Source organism: Cyprinus carpio, chromosome B5 (genome assembly GCF_018340385.1).
Source record: "Cyprinus carpio isolate SPL01 chromosome B5, ASM1834038v1, whole genome shotgun sequence".
Taxonomy (NCBI): Eukaryota; Metazoa; Chordata; class Actinopteri; order Cypriniformes; family Cyprinidae; genus Cyprinus; species Cyprinus carpio.
In genome coordinates this window covers 18,150,767-18,177,263 of record NC_056601.1, presented here as the reverse complement: position 1 = coordinate 18,177,263, position 26,497 = coordinate 18,150,767, and the positions used below count along the sequence as shown (strand labels likewise).

The window sequence follows — 26,497 nt, the reverse complement described above, 5'->3', positions numbered from 1 at the left end:
TATCATCAACTAAAGAAACTTGCAGTATTACTTTGTCATCCTTCCTTCCGTACCTTGAAGCTATCACCTCTTCTGAAAATTTCAGAAATTTACACACTCAGCCCCAACAGACAGTGCATCTCTTTGCCCCTCATTCATCAAACTGTCAGCTCATCAGATATGCTGGATATGAATGAACTACACACAAGACCAAGAAACATCAATGAGTCTTTGGGTAGTGTATGGAATATAAAAATAAAGAATTGGTGTTATCAGCATTTTAACTGCATGGACACAGTAAATGCTTTACCACTGTAATCTAACTGCATTTTGTTGCATTATTTATAAAAAAAAAAAAAAAAATCATTGGAATCTGAAAACATCAGTAGGATATGCACTGAATAAGTTTGAACAAAACAAGATCAGCTCCCTTGTACAATATGTACAAATGCAGCAAGTTTGCTGCTGCTCTAAGGTGATTATTTATTTAGAAATGATAAGATTATGATATTGATCCAGGGCACAACATTAGCAGGAATACAGTATTTATAATTTATGTCTGTTTCTAAGCACTTCATGAGTCCCAGAAGTGTGTTATTACCCCATATAATTTCAGTGTTGATGTAATTAATCTTTCATAAAGGCAGTTAATACAAACAATCTCATAACAAAAGACTCCAAATCAAATCATGATGTTGTCTGATTGTTCCATGGTCTTTATAAGCTTAAGGGCGTCTATTTGCTGTATTTTCAGCAAATGCCCAATCCTCAGAAATCTGGCATTATAAAAAGAGTTTTGGACTTCATAAAAATACACAAATAAAATCAGTCAGGCACAGGAAGGTTTTCATTGACATTAGTGTTAGCTTTATGTTTCAAATAAGCAGCTGGAAATCTCCACCTACACATTTCTATAAAATCTTTATGCTTTTCTCATCAAAAATAGTCATTTAAATACTGGGAAATGGACTTTGATCATCAGTTACAGCAGTGTTAATAACATTTATTCATATTCGTTGTGGTTGGTTTACGTTTTCTACTCCTCTGGGGTTCCTCTCCCCAAAGGAGTTTCAGTATCCCTATTGACTGCTTCTATACCTGTCCGTACTCTTTATAGACTAGCCAACATTTATTCCTTTGTGTCTTTTTAGTTGTCTGTGGGAGAGAGTGTGCATACTTATATGCAGCTGTGTGGGAGTCTGTGGGTGTGTGATTGAGCGAGGATTTCTGACTGTGTTCTCGCAGAGAAAGAGTCGATACGGGGTACAAACATGCACTGTGTAAGAACTATATGACTTCTGTAGATTAAAAGCCATCTCATTTCTGTTTGAACAGGCAGAATATTCAAAGTGCTACATGATTGCTGATACTTACATCTTTTTTGAAGATTTTACTATGGCTGGTTTTCTGAAAGCCTTAAGTTGACATGGTATACCATAATTTGGATAAATGCACAGCACCAACTGAGAAACAAAACTTCCCTTGATCTTTTGACATATAAGAAGTCACTGTACTATAAAAACATCTGCTAAGTTTCAAAACTCAAAACTCAAAACTTTCTCATTAGTCTAAAAGCAACTTATATTGAAGCCAGTCTGCCTAAATGACAGGTTGTGGAATGTGCCACTCTATTACGTAATAGTGTGGCTAAACACTGACTCCGCAGGAGAACATCAACACCTGCTTCTACATCGCTGTCTGTTTGGCCCCGCCCACCGCTTCATGAAAGCATTGTTTATGACAGAGGTGAACGCAGGTCTACTCTACACAGAAACCCTACGATAAAGACAGCTCCAAAGACAAGACGCTGTTCATTGCCAAGTTGTGTCTTTGCATTGCATTCCTTCTGATCCCAATGTTAGGAAAGAGTTGATGAACTTTATTTTTAATGAAGATCCAGACTGCGTCAGTAAGAACTTTGTCCTTTGTTCACTTCATTTTACCACAGATTTGTTTACAAACAAGGCACAATTTGACGCAGGATATTCAGAAAGAGTGAAACTAAAAGACGATGCTGTGTTGGCTACACTGGACCCGACAGTAATGTCACAACACACAAGTGTGAGTAACTGTTGCTTATTACTTCTAAATTATGATGTTTTTTTGATGTTTTTTTTTTTTTTAAGTTTAGATGTTTGATTAAGTTAGAAGTTGAAATTAGAGATCAGTTGCAGTTGATAACCTTTTTAACAGGCAGAGGAAACAAAGCTAAACTGCAATAGGAAATCAATAAAATGAAATTGAATCTTATTAACTCATTAGCAGGTTAGCAGATTAAATGGTTAGATGGTTAATTTAAACACAATTTAATTCCAATATTTGATGCAGCCAAAAAGCATGTTTTGCTACCAAAGGTATCTGATATCTGGCTGCAACATTATGGCAATACTTATGAATTTGTATGCCCTTATTCATAAATTTTTATATGATATGCTCAAACCCCACTTATGGTTGTTTAGCGGTGGTTCTTCATGCTTTTTTCCCCTAAAAAAAAAACTTTAGACATCATGTGAATTCATATGAAAATGCCACCTTGTGAATGTTTTTCATGCAAACTTGGGTTGGTATTTTTTTTAAAGCAACATTTAAATCACCATGGGGGTGACCTGTGCAAGCTAAACAACACCCATATTTATTTGTTTTTCCATTTTCTATCTCATGTAGTGGTGCTCCATAATTTGAGAAAAAGTCTGAATGAGGTCATTTCATGGCAGTCAGAGAGACACTAGTGTGTTTAAGAAGATGATGACCGAAAAATAAATAGCACATATTTTCACCTAATTATAAAGTATGAATGTGACTGCAAATGTGTGCCTGCATGTAAGAGATTCATCAGCAGATGAAAGTGTTAGCCACAACATGGGTGGATTTAGAGCTCGGATAATTCCCATATTAGGCTGGCTTGTGATCCTTTTGCATACGGCTGGTGTAAAAAAATTTTATTTTTTTTTTGTACAGAGGTAACAGACTGCACCTGTTTCAGTTTCTAACTGAAATCAATATCTGACATCAATGGCCACCAACAATATCACATTTTTAATGCTGCCAGCATACCACGACACTAGCAGGTGAACATTTCTTCATGGCTTCATCCACATTTCTTTGTCAGAACACCATTTGAAATGTAATTATTACCTATCTCACATACTAACGAAGACATCACGAGTCAGTATAGACATTATAGGGTCTTCAGGAAGCGATGATCTTATATTCATGCATAAATTAACGCTCACGGTTCTGCACTGCTCGAATGCTATTCAAAGGAGGACTTGGGGTGTCCAGTTCAACAGGTTTTCACGCAAAGAAATTGTTTTTACAAGACATTTGCGCTTATCTATTAGATACTTTCCAACACATTGGTGACGTTTAGCTTTTTACTATATGAGTGGAAGAAACAGACTAATATATTCTCCAAATTTCCAGATGTCAGCGATAATTAATTCCGTCAGATCTCTTATTCGCATACTGTGATAACAGCACTCAAAATACAAAAAGCAGAAAGATATTTTCCTCCATCTCTAGTATTTTTACCATTTTGGTTATATTTATTGTGCCATTTATTCAAGGACTTCCAAGGGTCTGGGATTTTTAAAGGTATTTACAGTCCGTCAGTCATTTTAGAGCAGTCTCTGGAGGATCCTCACGCAGTTAGCTAACTGACCACCTTTAAAAGACGTTTTAAACTGAAAACTCTATCGTTTTTGAGACTAGGTGACATCTAGATCTATAGTAATGTCATAATGTCCACACTTACGTATTTGTCGACTTACAATCCGACACTAATGTGAAGTGCTAAGGCAGCGTACTGTTGCTATGGTTACCTCATCTCGCGAAAGCGACTTCGAGTCACAAGCTTGTTCAGTGCATTCCGAGAACTTGCAACTGAACTTTTTAGTCAAGGAAACGTTAAAAGGCAGGTTTAAGTAACATATACGTTTATGTAAAAAGAATACATGTTTTAAGACACCTTTTGCTTTTACCTCCTTTGGAGAAGTTCAAGCCTTATAAACGCTCAGTCTCCCTAAAGCCTCAATAATTCGTGTCTTTATTAAACTGTTCTGTTGAAGGAGCTTTAACTCACCAGCTTGTCAAGTGCGTCTTTGCCAACAGTGGACACCTTGAGCGCAGGGACTCGTTCACATGTGCATCCTTCCAGAAGATAAATCCCTGATGGTCGAGCACTCTGGTCGGTGTCGAAGTAAAATAAAACATTCTGATAAAGTGCAAAAAACTTCTCATGCCATTTACTGTTTTCTGTGGTCTTCTTGCTGAGATAACCTCGCTTGGTGCCCTCTTTACGCGCGACAACGGAGAGATACAGAGCGTGTCCCTCATTGTACCGAACACTCTTCTGCATTTTCCGTCTTGGTTTAATGTGTATTCACTTGTTTGTCACCATATCCCATGTGATTTTAACTTTCCACCTAGGATGTTTGGAGAAATGCGCACGGGAAAGTTGCCGAGCTGAAGCGCACTGCCCATAAGCGACTCATCCAAACGAGTTCGGAGCCCAATCCATTCTGGCCTGAAGAAAAGTTTTAACCCCGACGAACAACCGTGTCTGTCAACGCGTTTAGCTCATACAGTACGGCAAAATAAGCAATAGTAGTGGGCAGACGGTGAGACAGAATCACTGTTGAAAGCAGATGTAATCGGCTTTGGCATCCTCTTAAAGAGACAGCGCCTCTCTGGCGCGCCGAGATCCACTTTCCCTTGTGGCTGAGCGCAGCTTTTAATGAGTGGGCGGATCGAAGGCGCGGCAGAAAGACTCGCAGCTTTTAATGAGTGGGCGGGGATGCCGGTATTTTAATGAGGAGGCGGGACTGTGTATATATTTTAATGAGGAGGCGGGGCGAAGCGAAGCGAAGCGCGTTAACTCTATATACACAGCAAGCAACTAGGTTCCTATTAGGTGCTTTACTGTTAGATTAAGTTGCTTTAAAGGAAAAGCCACAATTCTCACTGAGTACATGTTACATTTCAGTGTCCTTGATGTTCATCATTTAGAAATCGAGGTATAATGATAAAAAATAACTACAAGCAGCATTAGAAATAACTCATTACAATCATAGTTTTTCATTTCATTGAATACTATGCATAAAAACTGCCACACAAACAAGTGTAAAGGCCCGTTTACACCAAGAACGCTATTTATAAATATAACTAAAATGCTAATTATAATACCGTTAACTATATCCACACCAACACAGAATACCATTCTGTTTATGATAAGCATACACTGCTATTTTGTCATCTGCCACTTTAAATGCTCAAGTTCTATAAAGTCAAATGGATTCTGACTGGTTACCAATGTTATCACTCATCAGCTGGGAAAAAACTGAAAGTAATTTAAATGATATTGTTCAACTTGGGGGAAGTTGTGGCCTAGTGGTTAGAGAGTTTGACTCCTAACCCTAAGGTTGTGGGTTTGAGTCTCGGCCCGGCAATACCACGACTGAGGTGCCCTTGAGCAAGGCACCGAACCCCCAACTGCTCCCTGGGCACCGCAGCATAAATGGCTGCCCACTGCTCTGGGTGTGTGTTCACAGTGTGTGTGTGTGTGTTCACTGCTGTGTGTGTGCACTTTGGATGGGTTAAAAGCAGAGCACGAATTCTGAGTATGGGTCACCATACTTGGCTGTATGTCATGTCACACTCACACAACTGACGTTAGTTATAGCTATTTTGTAGACTTGTTTTCTCATAGGATTGGAATGATAATTAAAATTTTAAATTTACCATTATAGCAGCCATTCACACAGAACACGTTTTTACATTTAACTGTTTTTCTTCTTTTCTTCCATTGTTGTCTGTACAGTAAACACTGCATTAGACAATGTTGCACTTGTGTCTCCAAAACATGGCACGCAAGTTAAAATTTCGAATTTCTCTAGCACATTTTCACAAAGTGTCAGATAAGGGACAAATGTTGGACTTAGGATTACTGTCACATGGACACTTCGTATGCACAAGCAAGTGACATTCTCAGACTCTATCAAGCTTCAATTATATCTGAGAAATGCACATTCATTTTCATCTTATTTGCTATTCTTACTTTTATGATGTTAGGATGACATATTAAGGATTAAGATGGTAATGATAACTGATATACTGCATATTTGATAATATAAAGATGAAATAATACAAATCAATTTTAAAATCCAGTTCAGTCAGTTTATTTTATATAGTGTAGCATCTATAATTCATGATTTTAAATGACATTTAAAATAATATTATTAAAGCAAACCTGGGCAACTTCAAAGCAAATGTGAGTAAGGGAGGAAGACACAGGAGGGTTTTATGTTCTTCTTCAGCTTTTATGAAGACTGATTATCATTCACCTCAGACGTCACATTTGAAGGACAATGAGATTACGGAGGAAACTTAAAGGGATAGTTCACCCAAGAAATGAAGACTGTCACCAATTACCATTCCAAATCTTTATTACTTATTCTCCTGTAGAACGTACATTTTGTCAACTTCAAATAAAACTGTTTGGTTACCAACATGGTTTAAATTAAGAAAAAGAGAAAATCATACATGAGTGAGTAAATGATGACAGGATTTTCATTTATGGGTGAACTAATGAAATGAACACCACAATTTACAGAAAAATGTTTAATTTCTAGTTTAATTAATGCACATACAACATTACACTAACAATCTTAGAAAGGCGCATTAGTTTCTTTTTTCCTATGGTCACAAATACAGCATATTACCAGCAAACCTTCTGGCCAAAGCACCTGGAGAGTGTTTATGTAAGACATCATTCATAGCTGTAAGCTCTATTGTTTTGAGTTCACGTTAAAACGGGTGATGAAATACATGATGTATTCAAATACATGATATTCAGTTCCTATTTGTTTAACGGTTTTTGCAACCATCATCCAATGGGCAAAAACCATCATGCTATTATTAGAGACTAGACTTTCTCCAATCCAGCAATGCTTCCTTGTTGGTGATACTCCAGGCATCAGATAACAGTCTCACCATTTTCCTGTTTGAAGACAGAAGGGGGTAATATCAGGTTACATACCACACAATAACAAAAAGGTTTAAACGGTGTCAATACCTCAGGAAATATTGTTTAATAACGTAGACAAATAAAAGACATATGGAAGCCTGTTTCCACCACTGAATAAAAAAAAGTTCCTTGAAACTTTTTATCTCACAATTCTGACCTTTTTTTTCTCACAATTGGGAGATATAAACTCACATAGGGAGTTATAAAGTCAGAATTATAATGCATAAACTCGCAGTTGACTTTTTTCCTCAGATTTGCATGATCAGAATTGCATGTCAGTCAGTAATTACTACAGTGTTCTTCTTCCAGTGTGCAACCAATCAGCCCACGTACCTCCGGCTGTTCACGAGAGCCTCCAACTCTTTGGATTTGAATGCAGCGGTCCTGAGGATGGACTCTGGGATTTCAGCCAGACGTGCTACATTTAGCCCATAGCTCCTGGCGGCTGCGCCTTCAGTCAGCTGATAGAGAAATGTGATGAACTCTGGCTGCACCTCCTCCTCTAGGAACGAGAGCAACGGAGTTATTAAACACTGTGGAAGCACTACTGTATGTGTATATCAAAGTAATGATCAGAGGATTCAATATGAAAGAACAAAAGTTTCAAGAAAATAATTTATAAAAACAAGATCCATGATAATCCTGATGATGATGATGATGATACTAAATTTATACAGTAATAAACAGTCTTCTGCTTAAATACTATATTGTTTTATGCTAATATTGCAAAATAATGCTTTAATGGACTATGCTAAAATCTGATGAATTGATCAAGTATTTTAGCCATTATACTGGAATAAGAGAAAGCATTTTAACATACAAAAATGAAACACATTACCTCAAAGTATTAAGTATAAGAGCATATGACCAAAGTGTCAAATCTGTGAATAATACCAATGTGATGGCATAATAACTCTGGAGAAGTTTTTGTCTGAGAAAAGATATATCTAAAGATATATCTAATGTCCATCAGTGATGGACATTAGAAGGTCATTGAGTTGTGCTGAGAACTTTTTCCATAAAAGACACTTCTTCAGAACTCAGATAAAGTCATTTCTTGTGTCATGGTGTGACAGTAATGACACAGTTATTATTAACCTGATTTGTGAATATGATTTGTGAACATTTCTTCTAATATTTCTCAGCAATTCTGTCACAAAAATGAGGGGTGGGGGGTGGGGAGTGAGTCTAGCTGAATTCTGATGATCAGATTTACACATGAATTTCAATGACGGTAGGCGAAACTACACAGCACTGTACAATGAGAAACTGAAGAGGAAAGACTACTTATGCAATAGGATTACTGCCATACACACAAGATAGCTGTTAAGTAACCACTACCTGGGTCTTGTAACAGTGTTACAAGGATTTAAGATTCTGGAATTCTCTTTCTTCCTGGAAAATGTAATTTTATACCACACAACTCCAGAAGGCCTGACTCTGATTGGTTGACAGATGTTTCCAAGCCATCAATTTGACAATAAATTTGTTCAAATTCCATCTCATAGTCACATCCGTTTATGCGAAGTAGCTTCTACCAATCAAAGTACTAGCCAAAGTAGTTTCTACGACAGGAGAAGAAGCAGACTTGGGCTTTCTAAGCAGGATGCTTAAGCTTGAACCTTAAAATAACTTGGAAAAAGATCTTTAGACTAATAAGCTAACCATTATAAAAGTGAAATCGGCGAATCAGTTTAAAAATGACCACTCAGGGTTCTTGTCTTTTGCAGTCCTATCTGCTCCTCAACACTATGTAAGAGCAAATATGATCTGTTGACCTGTCACTGCCTGAAGCCATTTAGAGATTAAGCAATGTACTACACAACTTATTACCAAATCATTTTCACACATGAAAGCAGGGAAATATTTCTCATATTTCATACTGACTGATTCAACCGTCTCAAGTTTCTTGAATATCAAACTGATATTTAAAAAAAAAAAAGATGCTTGGAAACAAATATCACAATGATGGTCTCATCTCCTTCAAATGGAAAATTCACCCAAAGACGAAAATTCATTTACTCACTTTTATGTCATTCCAAAACCATAAGACTTTACTTAATCTTCAAAACACAAACTAAGAAAATAAATAAAACCTTCATTTGAATTTTAACGATTAACCAAAGTCTAATGACTTTGAAAAGACACGAGGGTGAGTAAATGCTGACAGAATTTTCATTTTTGGATGAACTATCAAGGCATGTCAGTAAATAAAATGGGCATGAAAATATCAAAAAACTCCAATAAATGAAAAGAGGGGCATAGAGCATGCACAATTAAATCCGGCATTCAACACACATGTAAAAGTGACATTTGTTATTCTACAACTTAAATGAAAGGTTTTCCTGAGAAAAGAAAAGAAAAAAAAAACATCACAAAGCACATCAAAACCCTCCCCGCCAAAAAAGAAGAAGAAAAAAAAACATTATTTGATTAAGAGTTAAGTACTCTGTTCTATTCCATTTTCATACATAATCAAGCGTTGGCCAGATCAGACAACAGGTGGACTGACTAACAGAAGGTTAGAAAGTGTGCCGCACTCCTTGATCACTCAAGCAGCATAAGGTCAATGCAAAGATGAGTAAGTGATCCATGAAATCCCAAATGACTCAGCTGACATACAACAGCAAAGGAACTGGTTCAGAGGCTACCAAAACCAGCATATTCCAAGACAATGCACTCCTCTTTCCCTACTACTGCTTTGTGTACACTGAAGAAATCAACTCCCTGATCCAGACACTAATGGCTTTCAGATGACATCAAGGTGAAGTTAATAAACATGCATGGTTCATTATCAAGAACAGCAAGATCAGGATTTTGAATGGAAGTGTATATATATAGCCCAATCCCAAGTCAAGAAGCTGATGTAATGTGAGTTGGTAGATAATTCCATACACACCATCAGAAGTGCTCTCTGGCTCATTCAGCAGAAAAGCCATGTGGTAGTTCCCCACAAGCAGCGGGTACATGTGCTCCAGCTCACACAATGGAGGGTAGTGGGTCACAAACAACGTCATACACCTCACCTGCAGAAACACACAGAGAAGAAAAATAATACAACTTCACACATTTGCACATAATTCAAAGGTAAAGCTATTTCTGAAGGTATTTTTAACAATGTTGGCAATCAAACAGTTGACAGCAGCCATTGACATCAGCAGTATATTTACCAAACTATGGAAGTCAATGGGTACTGTCAAGCTTCCTCAAAAAAAAAAGTCAGTGGCTTTCGTCCACCAACCATATATCTTTTTGTGTGTTCAACAGCAAAAAATGAACCAGGTTTGGAAGAACTTGAGGGTGAGTACATGATGGCAATTTTCATTCATGAAAATTACAAGCCACGCTGAACATTTAGTCTGTGTTATTTTTGAGGGAAATTGTATTGTTGACAGGAATATCAAGAAAAAATAAAGCAAATTCAGAACAGCTTGAATAACTGCCAAGTTTAGTGAACACAGCTTGAAAGCTACAGTCAGAAAGAATTTGAACTAACTACTTAAGACAATTCATTACAAATCAGCACCAATTATAATCAAAACTCAACATTACAAATGCATTCAAGTACCAACAATATAGATTTGGTTACTCAGCAGCCTGCTTCCATATGACTGCGTGACAGAGTGAGACATCTTTCAGCCAGATGCCCAAACCACGCAAACAGCAACCACCCCCTCACTCGCCATTTACGAACATTATCAGCAGCCCGGCAGACCGCGTGTGCATCTGTGTGCATTGCGTTACCACCTCACCAATGCACACATTTCATTCCAGAGGGGGGACGTGTTCATTTCTCTATTTATTGATGTGTTTGGTTTTTTTAGCAGGCTCAGGGGAGGCATTGAGCTGAAGTGTGAATATGAGACACACAGAAGATATGCAGACAGAGCACCGAAGCAGAACAAGAGGCATGTGATTTTTCTTGTAATTTTTCTGTGATGCTTTCCTCACAAGCAGTTCACATTTATTAGAACATATTTATTAGAAGTCGGTTTTGGAAACTTTCAAGGCAAGGCTACTAACTTGCCCATTACCATCAAATACAACCAGCATACTCTTTGAATGCACAGGATGAACATTATTGAAGCTAAATAGCTTTATATATTGTATATAAAGCTTTATATATTATATATTGAAGCTTTATATCTTTAATTGGCCAGCAAGTTTTTAATTACTGCATAAAGAAAAAAAATAGACTTAAATAGGCATAAAAAGTAGGGTGAATCCATGGTCCACTGCTTCTAATCTACACAAAGTCTCGTTTGCGCCAATATTCATGCTTGGTGTGAAAAGGCGATTAAATGAAAAATTACATTACAATAAAAACAAATACTATTACATGTAGGCATACTTTTCAGCATGAAATCCAGTCCATTATAATTATTCTGGCCAAAAACTGCTCACTAAAAAGAAAATATCATCTGATCAATAGGTAAAACAATCAACTAAAGTGTGCATCAATTACATGGCATTTAGTGACAAATACAATCTTTAGAGCAAAGTTGTGATTAAAGATCTCTAATTTACTTTAAATGTACACTGTCGTTCAAACCGAAAAATGCAGGTAGTGACTACCTGCATTTACAGAAATTCTACAAAGTATATACTGTACCAAACTGATCAAGTAGTTGTTAATGACGTATTAAAATGCATATCACAGAGTTGTAGCTTTTCTGTATGTGTGGTGCAAGAAATCACAGTGTAAATTTAGTCTTTTCAGTGTTGCCAGATCTCACTAGAAACACAAAAACAAAAATGGAAATAAACCACATAACAAAATCTACTTTATTAACCCCATAAACTGAATGACTATGTGCAGAGGCCAAACAACAAACCCAAAGACACTTAATAATGGCCACTTGTAATAAGTGGATATGACAACCCTTCAAGAGTGCGCTCTGCAAAACAGCCTTCCAAAGAGGTCCGGCCAATAAAACGATAACGATAATTATTGCAATATAATTGCAATAAAACGATAACGAGTTGGATAAATGTTTTATACAATGTTTATGCTCTAAAAGCGGAATGAAACAGTGCTACTCATTTAAACCGCACCACACTATTTATCCGCTCGGCTTAAAGTTCAAATGGCATCGCAGCACGAGCTTACTAGAGTAGATGCATTTATTCTTTGAAAAGTCTTGTTCACATGAGCACTAAACAGCGCTTGAATTCAGCGAAGTGTTCAGCAAACACAAATGATTCTGTGATTTAAACTAGTTTAAAGCCAGATGAAACAGCGCTAACAAACAGGAGAAACACTGTGCGCAATAATAGTCATAAGGCTTTTCAGTCTATAAATCGCCATCATTTAACATGGATTCTGTTCTGTACGCACATGAAACAATAATTTAGGGGATTCACTCCCGTATTTAAATGCGGTCCACAAACTTTACAGTGACTACAATGCCAGGAGAGACCTTCCTTACACATACAATTCTGAGACCACTTGTTCGACTTTTCAGCCAAAGAACTTATCTGTATATATGAAAGCGCAATTGCAGAGTCATGTGACAATCACAGCTAAACACATTTGATGTTTAATATAAAGTCATGTGAAACAGAAACTCAAAACGCAATAAAAACCAAGGACAAAAACCCAGATCAGGTGAGAGTCCAGTATGATGAAGCCACTAGCAGCCACTGAGAGAAAAGCAGAGTTCTTCAAGGTCAGGTTACTGCACAACTACAGAAAAAGCCTTTGTTTGAGATTTAGTGCAAAGTTCTGAATGACATCACGTCGTCTTTAGCCCACCTCCTTGCTTCTTCAGCTCTCAGATATCTCAGCTTGGAAATGCTCACTGTAAATACTGAGGAGTGACTCTGCCTGCCTCTTGCATGAGCTCCAAGTGCTTTGCTATGGCAACCAGTGCTGCTCCACTACCTAACTATTGCCCACAGAAGAAAGTTCTGCGTCAAGGCTGCTCACAATGCACCATTCAAAGGTGTTACACAACAAACGTATTTACATTCTTAAATACAGTGCAGGTGAACAAGTGAGCCTTGTTGCCATGGCGATGTGCAGACACTGTCTGCTAGATGCTGCCAGGATACATGTACGTGCTGTAAAGGAAACGGGCATGAACAAAAAGCTATTCTAGTGTGAAGGGGGGAATTTCAATATGAAGCACACACAAACACTGAGGCTTTTATTTTTGAACCTCTGTGAGTGCTCAGTGTCACAACTTTAGCTGTGCAGCACGAGTCTGAGCATATAAGGCTCATGATATTCTAAGTGGATTCCAGTATATAATATGACTACATTTGTATATTTTCTGAAGAAAATGTGAGTGGCGCTTGCCCATAAAACTCATTAGCACCTTGTTAGGATGTTGATATGTAGTTACTAAGATGTTCAGAATAGATTTTAATGCATTGCTATAAAATTCTGGGAGGTTGCTTGTATTGTGGGGTCAGTAAGAAATTTAAAGAAATCTGCCATTTTATTTGGATAATATGCATTACATTTAACAAAGATGACTATTATCTATTTACAATAAATTATATTATTTCAATTAAATCATCCTAAAACGCATTTCCACAAAAATATTAAGTAACACAACTGTTTTCAACTAATCTAATAATAATCAAATCTAATCTAATTATCTAATAATAATCTGTATGTTAAAATTATTTTTGAAGGAAATGGCTGCTAAAAAATTCAGCTTTTCGATCACAGGAATAAGTTAAATTTTAAAATATATTAAAATAGAAAACAAGTTGATTTTAATTGTAATAATATTGTATTTTACAATATTGCTGTTCTTACAGTAATAATACAGTGTGAAATAAATTCAGCCTTGGTGAGGAAAAAAGAACTAAAACAAACAATTATAACTAAATAAAAAAACAATACATTTTGTGATTGCAGTTTTTTAAAGAAACTTAAAGTTAACTAAAAAATATATATTTTAAAAAAAAATAATCAGAAAGTGAAAATTTGGCAGGATAAATAAAAATCTGAACTACTGAATTATTGCCTTAAATTATTGCCTGCTTGCCTTAAAAAGGACCACTATGTATTTAAACAGTCATTTTGTTTTCCATAATACATTAACAGCTTTGAAACAAACAGCTCATGCCAATTCTGTGAGCAATGTGCATCAGATGGTCAGTGAATGGCCCATGGCTGTGCCGTCTGACACGGTGTCCCCACCAGGCGAGACGCACGTTTCCAGTGACTAATTTGTCAGTAATTTGTCAAGCAATTTGTCTCACCTCACTGAAAGCGAACATGTATCATGATCATGTTGCACAATCACACCCAATCAGAACATATTTGATGTTTAATATACTGCTATGTAGAGCTTTTATTCAAGTTAAATTACTTGAATTGAAGACCATTTAGGCTTTGTTGCATCATATGAGACTAAGACATGAGGATACAGGTGACATGAAAAGGGAAGATAAAAATTAAAACCCATTCAAATGGCTTTGAAACAAACAGTTAATTATAACTGAAAACATAGCAAAAATAACAAGTTTACTGCTGAGTCTTTATTTGTACCATTTATAAACTCTGTGTAAAATACATAAATTTGCCATTTGAACTTTTGGAACTTTCCATTTGACCATTCAACAGACAGAAAACTGTCACCCTGCTGTAAGGACAAGCACCCTTCAATAAAAATCTCTTGAAGTAAGAAGAGAAAAGGAATGGGAGAACAGGAGAATGATGTGAAAACCATCTGAGAAGACAACAAACAGTAACAAGGCCTTGGCTATGCTGTATCACAGCTATGTTGTGGCAAACAAGCCCGTCCATGTGCCAATAAATGAATAACTCCAGCCTGAGGCAGTATCAGTACAAGAGACCTGTGGTGGGAGAAAGAGAGCAAAATAGAAAAAGAAAGAGTGATAGATCTTGCACCTGAGCCAATGCCATAGAGACACACAACATTATGCAATACCCAGTGGAGCCCACCCTCTGAAAGCCCAAACACCAGCACAGCATCTAAAATGACTTTTACCTTCAATATTAGCAACTACAGCCAACAACCAACTAATTAGCACTTTTAATTTGCCACACACAGCATATGATTGCCAGTTTTACTACCATCCATCTCATTTAACTTGGCAGCAAAATTTGGTGTTCGCATTGGTGTGAAGTGACATATATTGACGATCACTTGCAGCTAAATTTATACCTGCGGAGGATGCTGTAAATAAGAAAAAACCAATGTAGTATAAACAGTACATCAAAATATTTGATTAATTTAAAGCTAAAGTTTGAAATTTCTGCAGCATTAGTGTCACAAAACCCACAATTATGTAGTTGACAAGGTTTACTTTTCACTTTGAGTTGTTTTCTGTGTATAACTGTGCGTGACATTTATCTTGAATCTGTTCAGTAGGTTTCCTCGCATTTTCCCCGTCAGCCATTGGTCAAACACACAGTCCCATCCCAAACTCACACCAGTGGTTTAGTCACTGTTGGCGTGTCGGACTTGTCAGGATGGTCAAACAAACAGAACAATCAATGTTTAAAACATCAACCTATCACTGGATAAATTTAGAAGAATTGTTTTTAAATCGAAAAAAAACTACACAAAGCAGCTCCAAACACGCATGTCTCACAGGAGATAAACAGGGACACTTGATATACTGTGTCCCAAAGGATGGACTGGTGTGAGCTATTTTTTCGATGTGCCTGGGGGTGATTAGGCTCCCTTGAGTCCAACAGATCCCTTGATGCTTTGCTTTGGAGTATAAACCATTAAGTCTTGCTACTTCTTACAGAGAATTTTGACCCTGTTGCAGTTGGAAGAAAAACATTTTTAATTTCTATCAGAATGGCACCTACTACGACATGCTGCTCGTCAAACATTCAAATGCTGCCAGATGTCAGAGAACTGTTATTAAATCTGTGAATGCTTTAATGAAGTTTACACTTTCAACGAAGGCATCATTTTGGCTCTTGTGATTCCAGTCTGTGACTCCTGTGAGTTTTTCTTTTAGCAGAGGAATATACCGCTGATGGTAAACACAGCTGTCGAATCAGAATGTCATTTTAACACGTCTAATGTGGTCATTCTCCTGTGAGTCTAAGTAGTCTTTACCTGTCAAATTTGTTTATTTAACAAAAGTTAACAAAGCACACTGGAGAGGCAAAATATCCCTTGAATACCACAGAATTGAAAACCTTCCATTTAAAGTCCTCTCAAGAGCCACGGCTTTGCATTTTAGTTAGGAGTGAGAAGAGAAATCTGAATAAATTAAGACAAGAATATAATCCTTAAGACAAGAAAATACAAGATTTTAGAGTTTAACCCAAGATTTTTTTCCAAAGTTGACTTTCAACACAATTAATAAATATTAAATTCCGATGTAAAGAAAAATAAATGTATTGTAGCATGTGATTTGTAAATGCATTTCTCATATCATGTAAACAACTCATCCTTGTACGTTTATTTTTTGTTTATTTTATTATTATTACTTTTGACTTTGTAATGTTTAATCAAAATGTCATAACACAATCATCCAGCACTTCTCTAATCATTTATTATGTTTTAAACTCGCCCCTCCACAGTGTCCATACAGAAGCATTCATTTATAAATGCAACGTCCAAATCTCAAAATCCAAACAACAACTGATGGATGGAACCAAGCTCTCTTCCTACATTTATATACTGTATATACTCACAGACCATTTTTAGGTACATCTTACTAGTATCAGGTTGGACCTCCTTTTGCTGCACATCCATGATGCGAATTTCCACCAAATCCCAAAGGTGCTTTATTGGATTGAGATCTGGCCATTTGAATATAGTTAACTCATTGTCATGTTCAAAATACCAGTTTGAGATGATTTGTGACAAGGCGCTTTATCCTGCTGGAAGTATCACAAGATGGGTGTACATTGTGGTCATAAAAGGATGAAAATGTCAGCAAGAAAACTCAAGTAGGCTGTGGCTTTAAAAACGATGCAACTAAGAAGCCAAAGCATGGCAAGAAAATACCCCCCCACACCATTAATCCACCAGCAGCAGTCTGAAATGTTGATAGAAGGCAGGATGGATCCATGCTTTCATATTGTTTCTGCCAAATTCTGACCCTACCATCCAAATATGGCAGCAGAAATCAAGACTCATCACACCAGCCAACCTTTTTCTAATCTTCTATTGTCCAACTTTGTTGAGCCCATGTAAATTGTAGCATCAGTTTCTGTTCTTAACTGACAGGAGATGTACCTAGTGTGGTCTTCCGCTGCTGTATTTGCTTCAAGGTTCTACATGTTGTATGTTTAGATGCTCTTCTGGATACCATGGTTGTAATAAGTGGTTAATTGAGTTAATGTTGCCTTTCTATCAGTTCGAACCAATCTAGCTGTTCTCCTCTGACCTCTGACATCAACAAGGCATTTTCGCCCACAGAACTGCCACTCACTTGATGTTTTCTCTTTTTTAAACCCTAGGGATAGTTGTGTGTGTGAATCCCAGCAGATCAGCAGTTTATGAAATACTCAGACCTGCACGTCTGCTACCAACAACCATGCCTCATTCAAAATCACTTAAATCACCCTTTTCTCCACATTTCGAAGCTAATTTTGAGCTTCAGAATATCATCTTGACCATGTCTGTATGTCTAAATACATAGAGTTGCTGTGATAAGATTGGCTGATTAGATATTTCCATGAACAAGCAGTTGAACAGGTGTTCCTAATAAAGTGGATGGTGAGTGTACAGTATATATATATAAGTAAACACATATTTTACATAATATTTTTCTAAAATTTATTAAAATAAGCTAAATGTGCTGCTCTATGCATTAGCGAGGGCATCTGCAGATTTTAGAACGGTCTCAAGGCAGAGATAATACGGATGATGATATTCTCAAAATGGCCAAATATCGGTGGATTAGTAGGCTTGGCTTGCCACTCAACATTAGGGTTAAGGATTTGGGAGCTGGGTTCAATCCAAAGTAGCAGTGACCCAAGAACTGTAGAATTACTGGAATCACAGTTCTCTATTTAACCTATAAACAGGGCACATAACCACAGGCTACAACACAGGGATTCTCCCCCCAATAATTATACTACAAGTCATTCTGGATGAACTGTGTTATACTATATGGCATGAAAACATGTCAGAATCACAGCCTTCCTCTTTAGGTATATTTGCCAAGCAAGGCCTCCAAGTCTTTCAGTCTCACTTACGTCTCTGATGAAGGACTCTAGGGTAGCATAGGCGATGGCGATGCCGTCATGAGTGCTGGTGCCTCGACCAAGCTCATCCAGGATGACTAGGGAACGGGAGGTGGCACGAGCCAAAATATCTGACCATAAAGGTGCTTCTTCCCCTTGAGATGTTGTCAGACGCTCCCATTCTGTCAGAACCAAAACCAGTTGAGCAAATTAAATTAGCCTGCAACAAGCATTAGTTTGGTATAAAAAAAATATTTTAAAAAATGAAAATTTATCACTCTCATCTCATTATTTCAGTTGCTGAGAGTGCAGGAAAACGATGATGCTGTTTTCTTCTTTTCTTTTTCCAATGGTTAGTAGAAAAGCACAATGTAAAGCCTTCCTAATTCAGACCAATTGCAACAGCATTAAGCAAGACATGAGCCAATTAATGTGCTGGCCATTACAGAATCCCCAGAACGCAGAATTATTCTTTGTTAACAGCTAATCTGGAAATCATTCCCATTATCCTGGTAAGGGGCTTGGGCCTACTTTTAAATTGAATAAAAAAACCACAGAAAAGCTTTAGCTGGACTAATAGTGCAGCTCTTGGCCACGCTGGAGTGAGAACATGGATGGTTTATGAAGTCTTCTTTGCTGTGAACCACATTAACAAAACGCCACTTTCATTCTCTTGTTGCTTTTGTCTCTAAATGTTTCTTGTATTTTAACCTCCAAACATTTTGACTACAGGCATTTCATTTTCATGTTTTTGTCAGCAGATTTCTCCCAGGAAACAGAGCTTGAGCTGCACAACCACATTTCCATTTGAAGTGTAATTAGAATTTTTAATCAGTGGCTTCGATGGCTGTTGCAATCATATTGTTTTCTATGACGATCAAAATATCAAATGTGTTTTTACTAGGGCTGTCAGTGGATTCAAATATTTAATCAAATTAATTACAGGATGTGTCGATTAATTAATCTAATTAATGGCAAACTAAATTTGGCAGTGAAATTACCCACAAAAGATTATTTAAAGCCATTTTTGTATTAAATTAAAAAGTATCAAATAGTCATTGCAAATAGTAGCTGTAGAAATAAATAAAGTGGTAGAGCATTGCGTTAACAAGCGCAAGGTTGGGGGTTCGATTCACCGGGAACACATGATAGGTAAAAGTTGATAGCCTGAATGCACTGTAAGTCGCTTTGGATAAAAGCGTCTGCTAAATGCATAAATTTTAAAATATGAAAGATAAAAGAAGATAATTTGAGAAACATCTCAGTATTTTTTGTTCATACAATGAAAGACCAAAACAGCTTAGTTACGAACAGTCTTTTTTTAATGAAATGAAATGATACTCTAAATAAGAAACTAAAACTGCCAGCAAGTGGTGGTAAATGTCTTTATACATCATTCATTCATTCATTTGATTCATTCAGGAATGAAGTAAGGCTCAGTTTATGAGTAGGCTATTGAATCATTGGATTCGTTCAAAATGCGAATTCTAAACATCGATATGTTGCTCAGAGACAAACAAAACAGTTCTGCAGTGCCTTCAAAAGTAATACTTTCCCTGCAAAATTGAGCAAAACGGACAGTATTGTGTTTAAAATATAACAATACTTTAAATATTGTTTAAATATAACTACTTATTTACTGAAATGTTGTATAAAATCACATTTAAACTCATTATATTCGTGACATATCAGCACTCGTGTAATTGCTCTCGTGTAAGATGACGTACAGTCCATACAGAACACGTCAGATGTTTCTGCAGTGAATCTGTCTGGTTGCCATAAATGCAATCTCAGACTGAACATAGCAATAAACACTAATATTTACTTTTTCACTTTAAAAGGTTTCATTTAAGGCTTCACATTTCTTTTTTCTTTTTTGGAATTGCACTTAACTTCCTGTTTCTATCACAACCAAAACAAAGAGGGGGAAAAGAGCTTCCAAACCTTAAGTGCTATTCAATAAAAAAAAAAAAAGGGCTATTCAATACAATAAAACTGATGGAACACTATTCAATAAAAGTGTTCCATCAGTGGGGGAAAAAAAATGACAAAATACTGTCTGTCTAACCTAAGACACAGATGCTCAGGACTGTGCAGTCTCCTGCAGTTTAGATAGCTATTATGGGCATGTCACTACAAATGAAATGAAAAAGCATTCTTCTTCTGTGCCTGAATAGTTGACGCACAATGCTTTCATGAAAGCAAAAAAATAAATAATAAATGTGAGAGTTTTGACAAAAGGCAGTGGGACAAATTCAAACTTTAAACAAAGTCATTTTTTTTATATTCAATAAATAATAATTCCTAATAATATTCCTTTTAAATAACATAAGGCTAGACCAGGGGTCGACAAACGGCTGAGATAGCCAATCAAATCAAAGTAGGTAGGGTTTACTGTTGACAGAAGCAGAGCGTGAAGAGTCAGTTTAATGTTAAAGAGAGCGAGGTAAGATGAAGCTGCAAATCATTTAATATTAGTCAACTTTTAACGATACGTCTTACGATAGAAAATGACCGACAGATATATCCAGTGAAGCAAACTACTCTATTTCTTTTTCTCAATTATGGCCATTTTGAGAGGGATATATATATATATATATATATATATATATATATATATATATATATATATATATATATATATATATATATATATATATATATATATATATATATATATATATATATATATATATAGACAGACGCAGACGATTTACACACATATATATATATATATATATATATATATATATATATATATATATATATATATATATATATATGTATATATATATATATATATATATATATATATATATATATATATATATATATATATATATATATATATATATATATATATATATATATGTATATATATATATATATGTATATATATATATATATATATATATGTGTGTAAATCGTCTGCGTCTGTCTCTCTCTTTACAAACAATGAAGCTGAGTTTAGTTACTTAAAAACAGCAATTTTACCCCCTCATAGCTCAGTAATATAATGTAGCGATTCAGTATAGATTAATAAAAGTCACGTGGCAGCACTGACAACAAGTTTACGTTGTCATGTAAAACAATATAAACTTATATATACAAGTATATATAAGTAACATAAAATGTTACTTTTTGCACAGCGTGATCTCAGATCTTTGTTTGCGAGTGGTGTGTGTGTGTGTGTGCGCACGCATCAAGTAAAGCAGCGCATTAATATAAAATGGTGATTAAACTGAACGATTTTAATGCATTGGCCTGGTCACACACACACACACACACACACACACACACACACACACACAGTGGTGTTCAGTACACTCACACTGTATATCTGTTATTCAAGAAACTTTTGAAAAGTTTAAAAAACAATTTAGGAAAAAATCCTCTGAAACGATTTGCACGAAAAGTGCAAGGTGTTGATGCCACAGTGGTTAACCAGAAAAAATAAAAATGGCACATCATGCCAAAAAGGTTGCTGACCCCTGGGCTAGACGCATGATGATTATTATCAATGAATTGCAAAAATGGCACTTTAATACGTAGCACTTTAATGTAGCGTGACGTGCACTTTTCAAAGATATTAATGTCAGCTACCGAACAATAGTTAGAGTGTGTCATAAATCTTTGTTACACGAAAAGCCAAAATCTAAACAAAGCAGCTGCAAAAGATTTTGACTCTGCTTAGGATGTAATCTCTTTTCCAGTATTCCACAGTCCCACTACACAAATGCGATAACCATTCAATGTTTCTGCTTCAGCAGAGTGCAGTATAGGCCACTGAATGCTGTTTAAACCTGATCTTGACCTGTTAATTGGAACAAACCAACACAACTCTGGGGAGTGAAGGCAATTATCTTCTGACGTGAATAGTGCAAGGACTGGGTTAATTAACAAGGCAGCACTTCACTGTTAGTGGTATGTACAGATTTAGACTGACAGTATCAAAAAAAGCCTAAAGCACCCTACATCACATCCCCTTCCTGTTGATTGGTCTTGCATTGGTGCTTTAAAATCTTTAGGGGTAGATAAAAAAAATAAATAAAAAATAAACTAATTCACAAATTCAATGTATGTTGTATATTATCAAAATAAAAGTGCATGCTGGCTGCTAGGAACATTTACAAAATACCTCAACAAATAATTAATTCTACATTATTACTGGTCTTAAACAAAATATTTTCAAATCTGCAATAGATCTCAGGCATTTTCCACTTGCATCTGAGTCCAATTAGTAAACCGCTGTGGATGTTGTGGATGTTGGTAGCCTAATGACTAGCACAGTCAGCAGAAATCAACCACCCCTACAACAGTAAACAATGTTAATAAATCACATCAAAATGAAAGACTAAAGAAGGTAAAGAGAGGTTGGAAGTTCACTTAGGTTATTAAGAAAAAAAGAGCAAGACAGGTTTAGTTAACATACTTGACAAGAATCTAGATATTTCATCTGAATTTATGAGGGAGGTGAAACACCACTGAATACATTTCTGTGACAGTGAAGCTTAAAAAGACCAAATGAAACAGGCAGGCCATTTTTTATGTTTTCAGAACACATTACAGGATGATAGTAGATTACCACTGACACTCACAAGAAATATCCATGAATTCCTTTTACAAATAAAGCTTGCTTTTGATGTGCAAATACATTTGTTCTGATTTTGTTCTTTTTCTCTCACAAAATAGAAAATGTTCTGCTAAATGCCTGTGAAGACTCAAGCCAAACAAAACGCAAAAAACTAATGAATAAATATATAATAATTGTGCAAAACTTAATAAAACTTAAAATTAGGCTTTTAAAATTAAAATTTTAAAATACAAAAAAAAAAATACAAATTAATTTATATTTAAAAATTCAATCCAACAAAACCAGTATACATTAGTTTCACACATTAGTCTTGCTACTTTTTTTTTTATCAATTGCGATTTAATATTAGGTTTTTTCAACTATTACAGTTTTATTTTAAAAAGGGAGAGAATGTTTGCCATTCAAAATCTAACTAACAGTAATGACATCATTACAAAATGTGCAAAGGGAATTATTACACAATTATGTTTTTTTTTTTTTTTTGGCATGTATTTAACACAGCAAAACTGTATTTAAATGAAAAATCAATGTTTTCATTCTCGTCGTTCATTCCCTGGCAAGCACCTGAAAATCTATTATTACTCTGCTCCACAAAAATCAACCTGAAGATGTGGCATAAGGTCTGAATAGGTTTGACTCCCACTCCTGCCTCTGTAATCTTTGGTAACCCGGGGTTCTGTGAAAAGACTAGTGGGCATGGTTTCACTCTGTTCAATTCTGGACCATTCAAGCAAGTCTGCTCAGCCCCTGAAGTGTTGTCATGGTCACTAAAGTTCAGCTTTGTGCTGTCATACATAACTTCCTCTCTAATGGCCAGAAAACAAAAGAAACAATATCTCCGTAAGAGCTGATTTTCCCACAGGTTTAAGAAGACGGATGGTTTCCAAAGCTTCTGTTCCTTTAGAGAATGACCCATCTACATATCTCAGTAAATACTGCATTATGGCAGATCAGGTGAGGCTGTGATAAATCTCCTATGAAAGTGATCTTTGTTCTTTAGGAAAGAAAATGAAAAACAGGAAATAAGGATGGTGTAGAGAATAAAAGGTCTGAAAATGTCTTTTCATCAGAAGATAATATGCAATTAAAAGATCTCAGATGCATTTTGTGACAACCAGAGGAAATGATATGCATTATGCTCACAGTGAGGTCTTTTACAACTACAATAATCTTTTCTCAGCTATTGTTTATAGGCCACTGACAAGAATGTGGTGTTTAGCAAGTGGAAGATACCTGACATATATGCCGTCTACAATGCCCACCGACGCCTCTCTGGCAGGAACAAAGGATCCCAGCTGTGCCATGATTGTCACTAGAGCAACCTGTCGGATGTAAGAGCTCTTGCCACCCATGTTGGGCCCAGTGATGATCATGGCTCGCTTGCCATCCCCTTAAGACAGGAAAAGGTAATTAGATGAATATTTGTGCAAGATTACAGTAAAGATTCTCAAGGTCAAGCAGATGTAGATGTTAATGTTCTGGCTGACTGCTTGAGTGTCAAAAATAGAGAGGGAATCAGGGATGGAGCACAAAGGTCAGGTCTCAATCATCTGGACAGAAAATGCTGAGGAAACACAGCTCAGCACAGTTATTATGAAAGAGTATGAATAGCAGAAATCAATTTATAATAAAATAGAAAAAAGGTCAGAGACAAGAGAATAGACACACCACGAAAACCATTTGGGTCAGTAATATAACTTACAAGGAATAAAAGGAAATTCTATTAAAGAAAAGGACAAAAGAAACACTGAATGGGATTATAAAAGTGATTCAGAAAAAAATGTTTAAATCAATTTTTCAAATTAAAAAATAAAATGGTTCTTATATTAAAAAATACATTGGCATACAGTGGTTCCAAAAAGTATTTGGACACTACAGCAATTAAAATTTATGAATGCCATTGCAGTATATAAAAAGTATACTTTCTGGTAGTCAAATCATTTTCATCGCCCTGTGGACACCTGTGTGAATGTGAGAGGAACTGACATCATACATGCAGTAAAAATCACATTGACACCATTTGGTAAAAAGCCATTGCATCATTTGTTTGCAGATGTCACATGGCTATTTAGTTATAGTTCACAATGAAATTCAGACATTTTTTTGTCTGTCTGTTTTAAAAAATATGTCTGAGTGAATGGGCATATGGCAAGTAATGTGAAGAAAAGTATGGTGACCCAGCAACACGGCTTCATTATTAAAGCCTGCTTCACACACTGAATGGAAGCCCAGTGATTGGGTGGGTGGGAGCAGAGAAATGGAGAAAAAGAAGTGACAAAGATATTAAAAAACATATGCTAATCGGGATGGCAGAGTGGGTGGGCAAAACAAAAGGTTAGGCTGCTGGTTCAACAGCATTTTCTTACAGGTGAATTAAAAAGGATTACCATGTAGTGAAAGACAACCACACAGTCTCTGGCATGAAGAAAGACTCCCTCACCATTATTTTAAAATGAAATGCTGGAACAATAATCAAGTTTCATATAAGATCTATAAGCCCCAACGGCATTTTATGAAAAAGAGTTGTTCATGAGAATGTGGAAGCACTGATATTAATATGGCTCATGAATATGTGTCTCAAGTAAAGTGTGAAATTTCAGCATTACTAGAATGAAACAGAATAGGTGAGTGAATCATTATTTTGAGATGGGCCATCAATGAATCAGTTTATCCAGTTCACAAAAACAAGTGTGAATGAACCCGACTGACAACTCCCTGCAGGGAAAGATTTATCAAGGAATAACTTACATTTCATTCTGTTTTTCACAAAAAGCTATCAGAGATAGGGATGGACTAATATTAAAAAAAATACAAAAATACAACACTAACTAAAAATCTGTCAAGTGAATTTAAGTGAATATAACTGAATTTAAGCATCACAACATCATAATCATTAAAATTAATTTTACAGCTACTCAGTTTTAAATATTACAAATTTCATTTTTTTAAACATCAGTTTAATATATATATATATATATATATATATATATATATATATATATATATATATATATATATATATATATATATATATATATATATATATATATATATATATATATTAAAAAAGAAATTCATACAGGTCTGAAGAAACATGAGGGTGAGTAAACTCTCATTCTGGTTAATCCATTATAAAAACAATAACAGTATTAAAAAACTGTCACCTGTAAGTAAGTGTCATTGGGGACATATTGATCCTCATCTCCCATCAGTGTGGTGATGACTGGATGCTTGCCTGCCATGATCAAAATCTGACTTTTATCCTCGAGAATCTCAGGCCTGTGCTCAGGACATGCAAAAAAAGATGATTTAGACACCAATAAAGTAGATTATTCACAATTAGATAAAACTGACAAAAAAATAAATAAATCAAGAATAAATTCCCCAAAATAAAGTTTTACGAACACCATATTGGCATGACACCTTATATATAAGAGTTGGAATTTATGGTATCAGCTCAACACACTTTTGAAAAGTCCAGAGGGAGAGGATAAGCTCTGGTGCTCTGCAGAGCATGCGGGAGGGGGAGGCGGTAAGGAGCAGAGGGGGAGTCGTTGGCGGAAACCTCTGCTTTCAAAGTCAAATCCACTCCCCCACACAGACTGTCAGAGGGATATGGAGTGGGCTCTATACTGCATGGGGGTGGGATTCATCCTACTGTTGGACTCAATTCGGGCCAGGGAGAGATAGAGATGTGGGGGCTCCAGGGTCCCCTTACTCTTGTTCATCTATGAAAGCTTATGTAAGATGCTTTATG

The 26,497-nt window shown here is 36.0% G+C and overlaps 2 protein-coding genes across 5 annotated transcripts in view; both read right to left on the bottom strand.

The window, feature by feature from the left end:
- Positions 1-4,710, bottom strand: part of LOC109056230 (ras-specific guanine nucleotide-releasing factor 2) — a 56,244-nt gene extending 51,534 nt beyond the window's left edge. For 2 of the 4 annotated variants that reach the window (XM_042724665.1, XM_042724667.1), the window contains exon 1: positions 4,061-4,709. In XM_042724665.1, coding sequence (XP_042580599.1) covers positions 4,061-4,336 — 276 coding nt within the window. In that variant the 5' untranslated portion in view covers positions 4,337-4,709. Of the gene's footprint in view, positions 1-4,060 lie in introns of all 4 variants that reach the window. The other 2 variants (XM_042724668.1, XM_042724669.1) reach the window with 2 other exon arrangements.
- Positions 4,711-6,592: 1,882 nt separating this feature from the next.
- Positions 6,593-26,497, bottom strand: part of LOC109046921 (DNA mismatch repair protein Msh3-like) — a 50,814-nt gene continuing 30,909 nt past the window's right edge. Inside the window, 7 exon segments of the mRNA XM_042724664.1 lie at positions 6,593-6,976; positions 7,337-7,505; positions 9,903-10,029; positions 18,159-18,282; positions 18,284-18,328; positions 23,974-24,131; positions 25,905-26,019. Coding sequence (XP_042580598.1) covers positions 6,895-6,976; positions 7,337-7,505; positions 9,903-10,029; positions 18,159-18,282; positions 18,284-18,328; positions 23,974-24,131; positions 25,905-26,019 — 820 coding nt within the window. The 3' untranslated portion in view covers positions 6,593-6,894.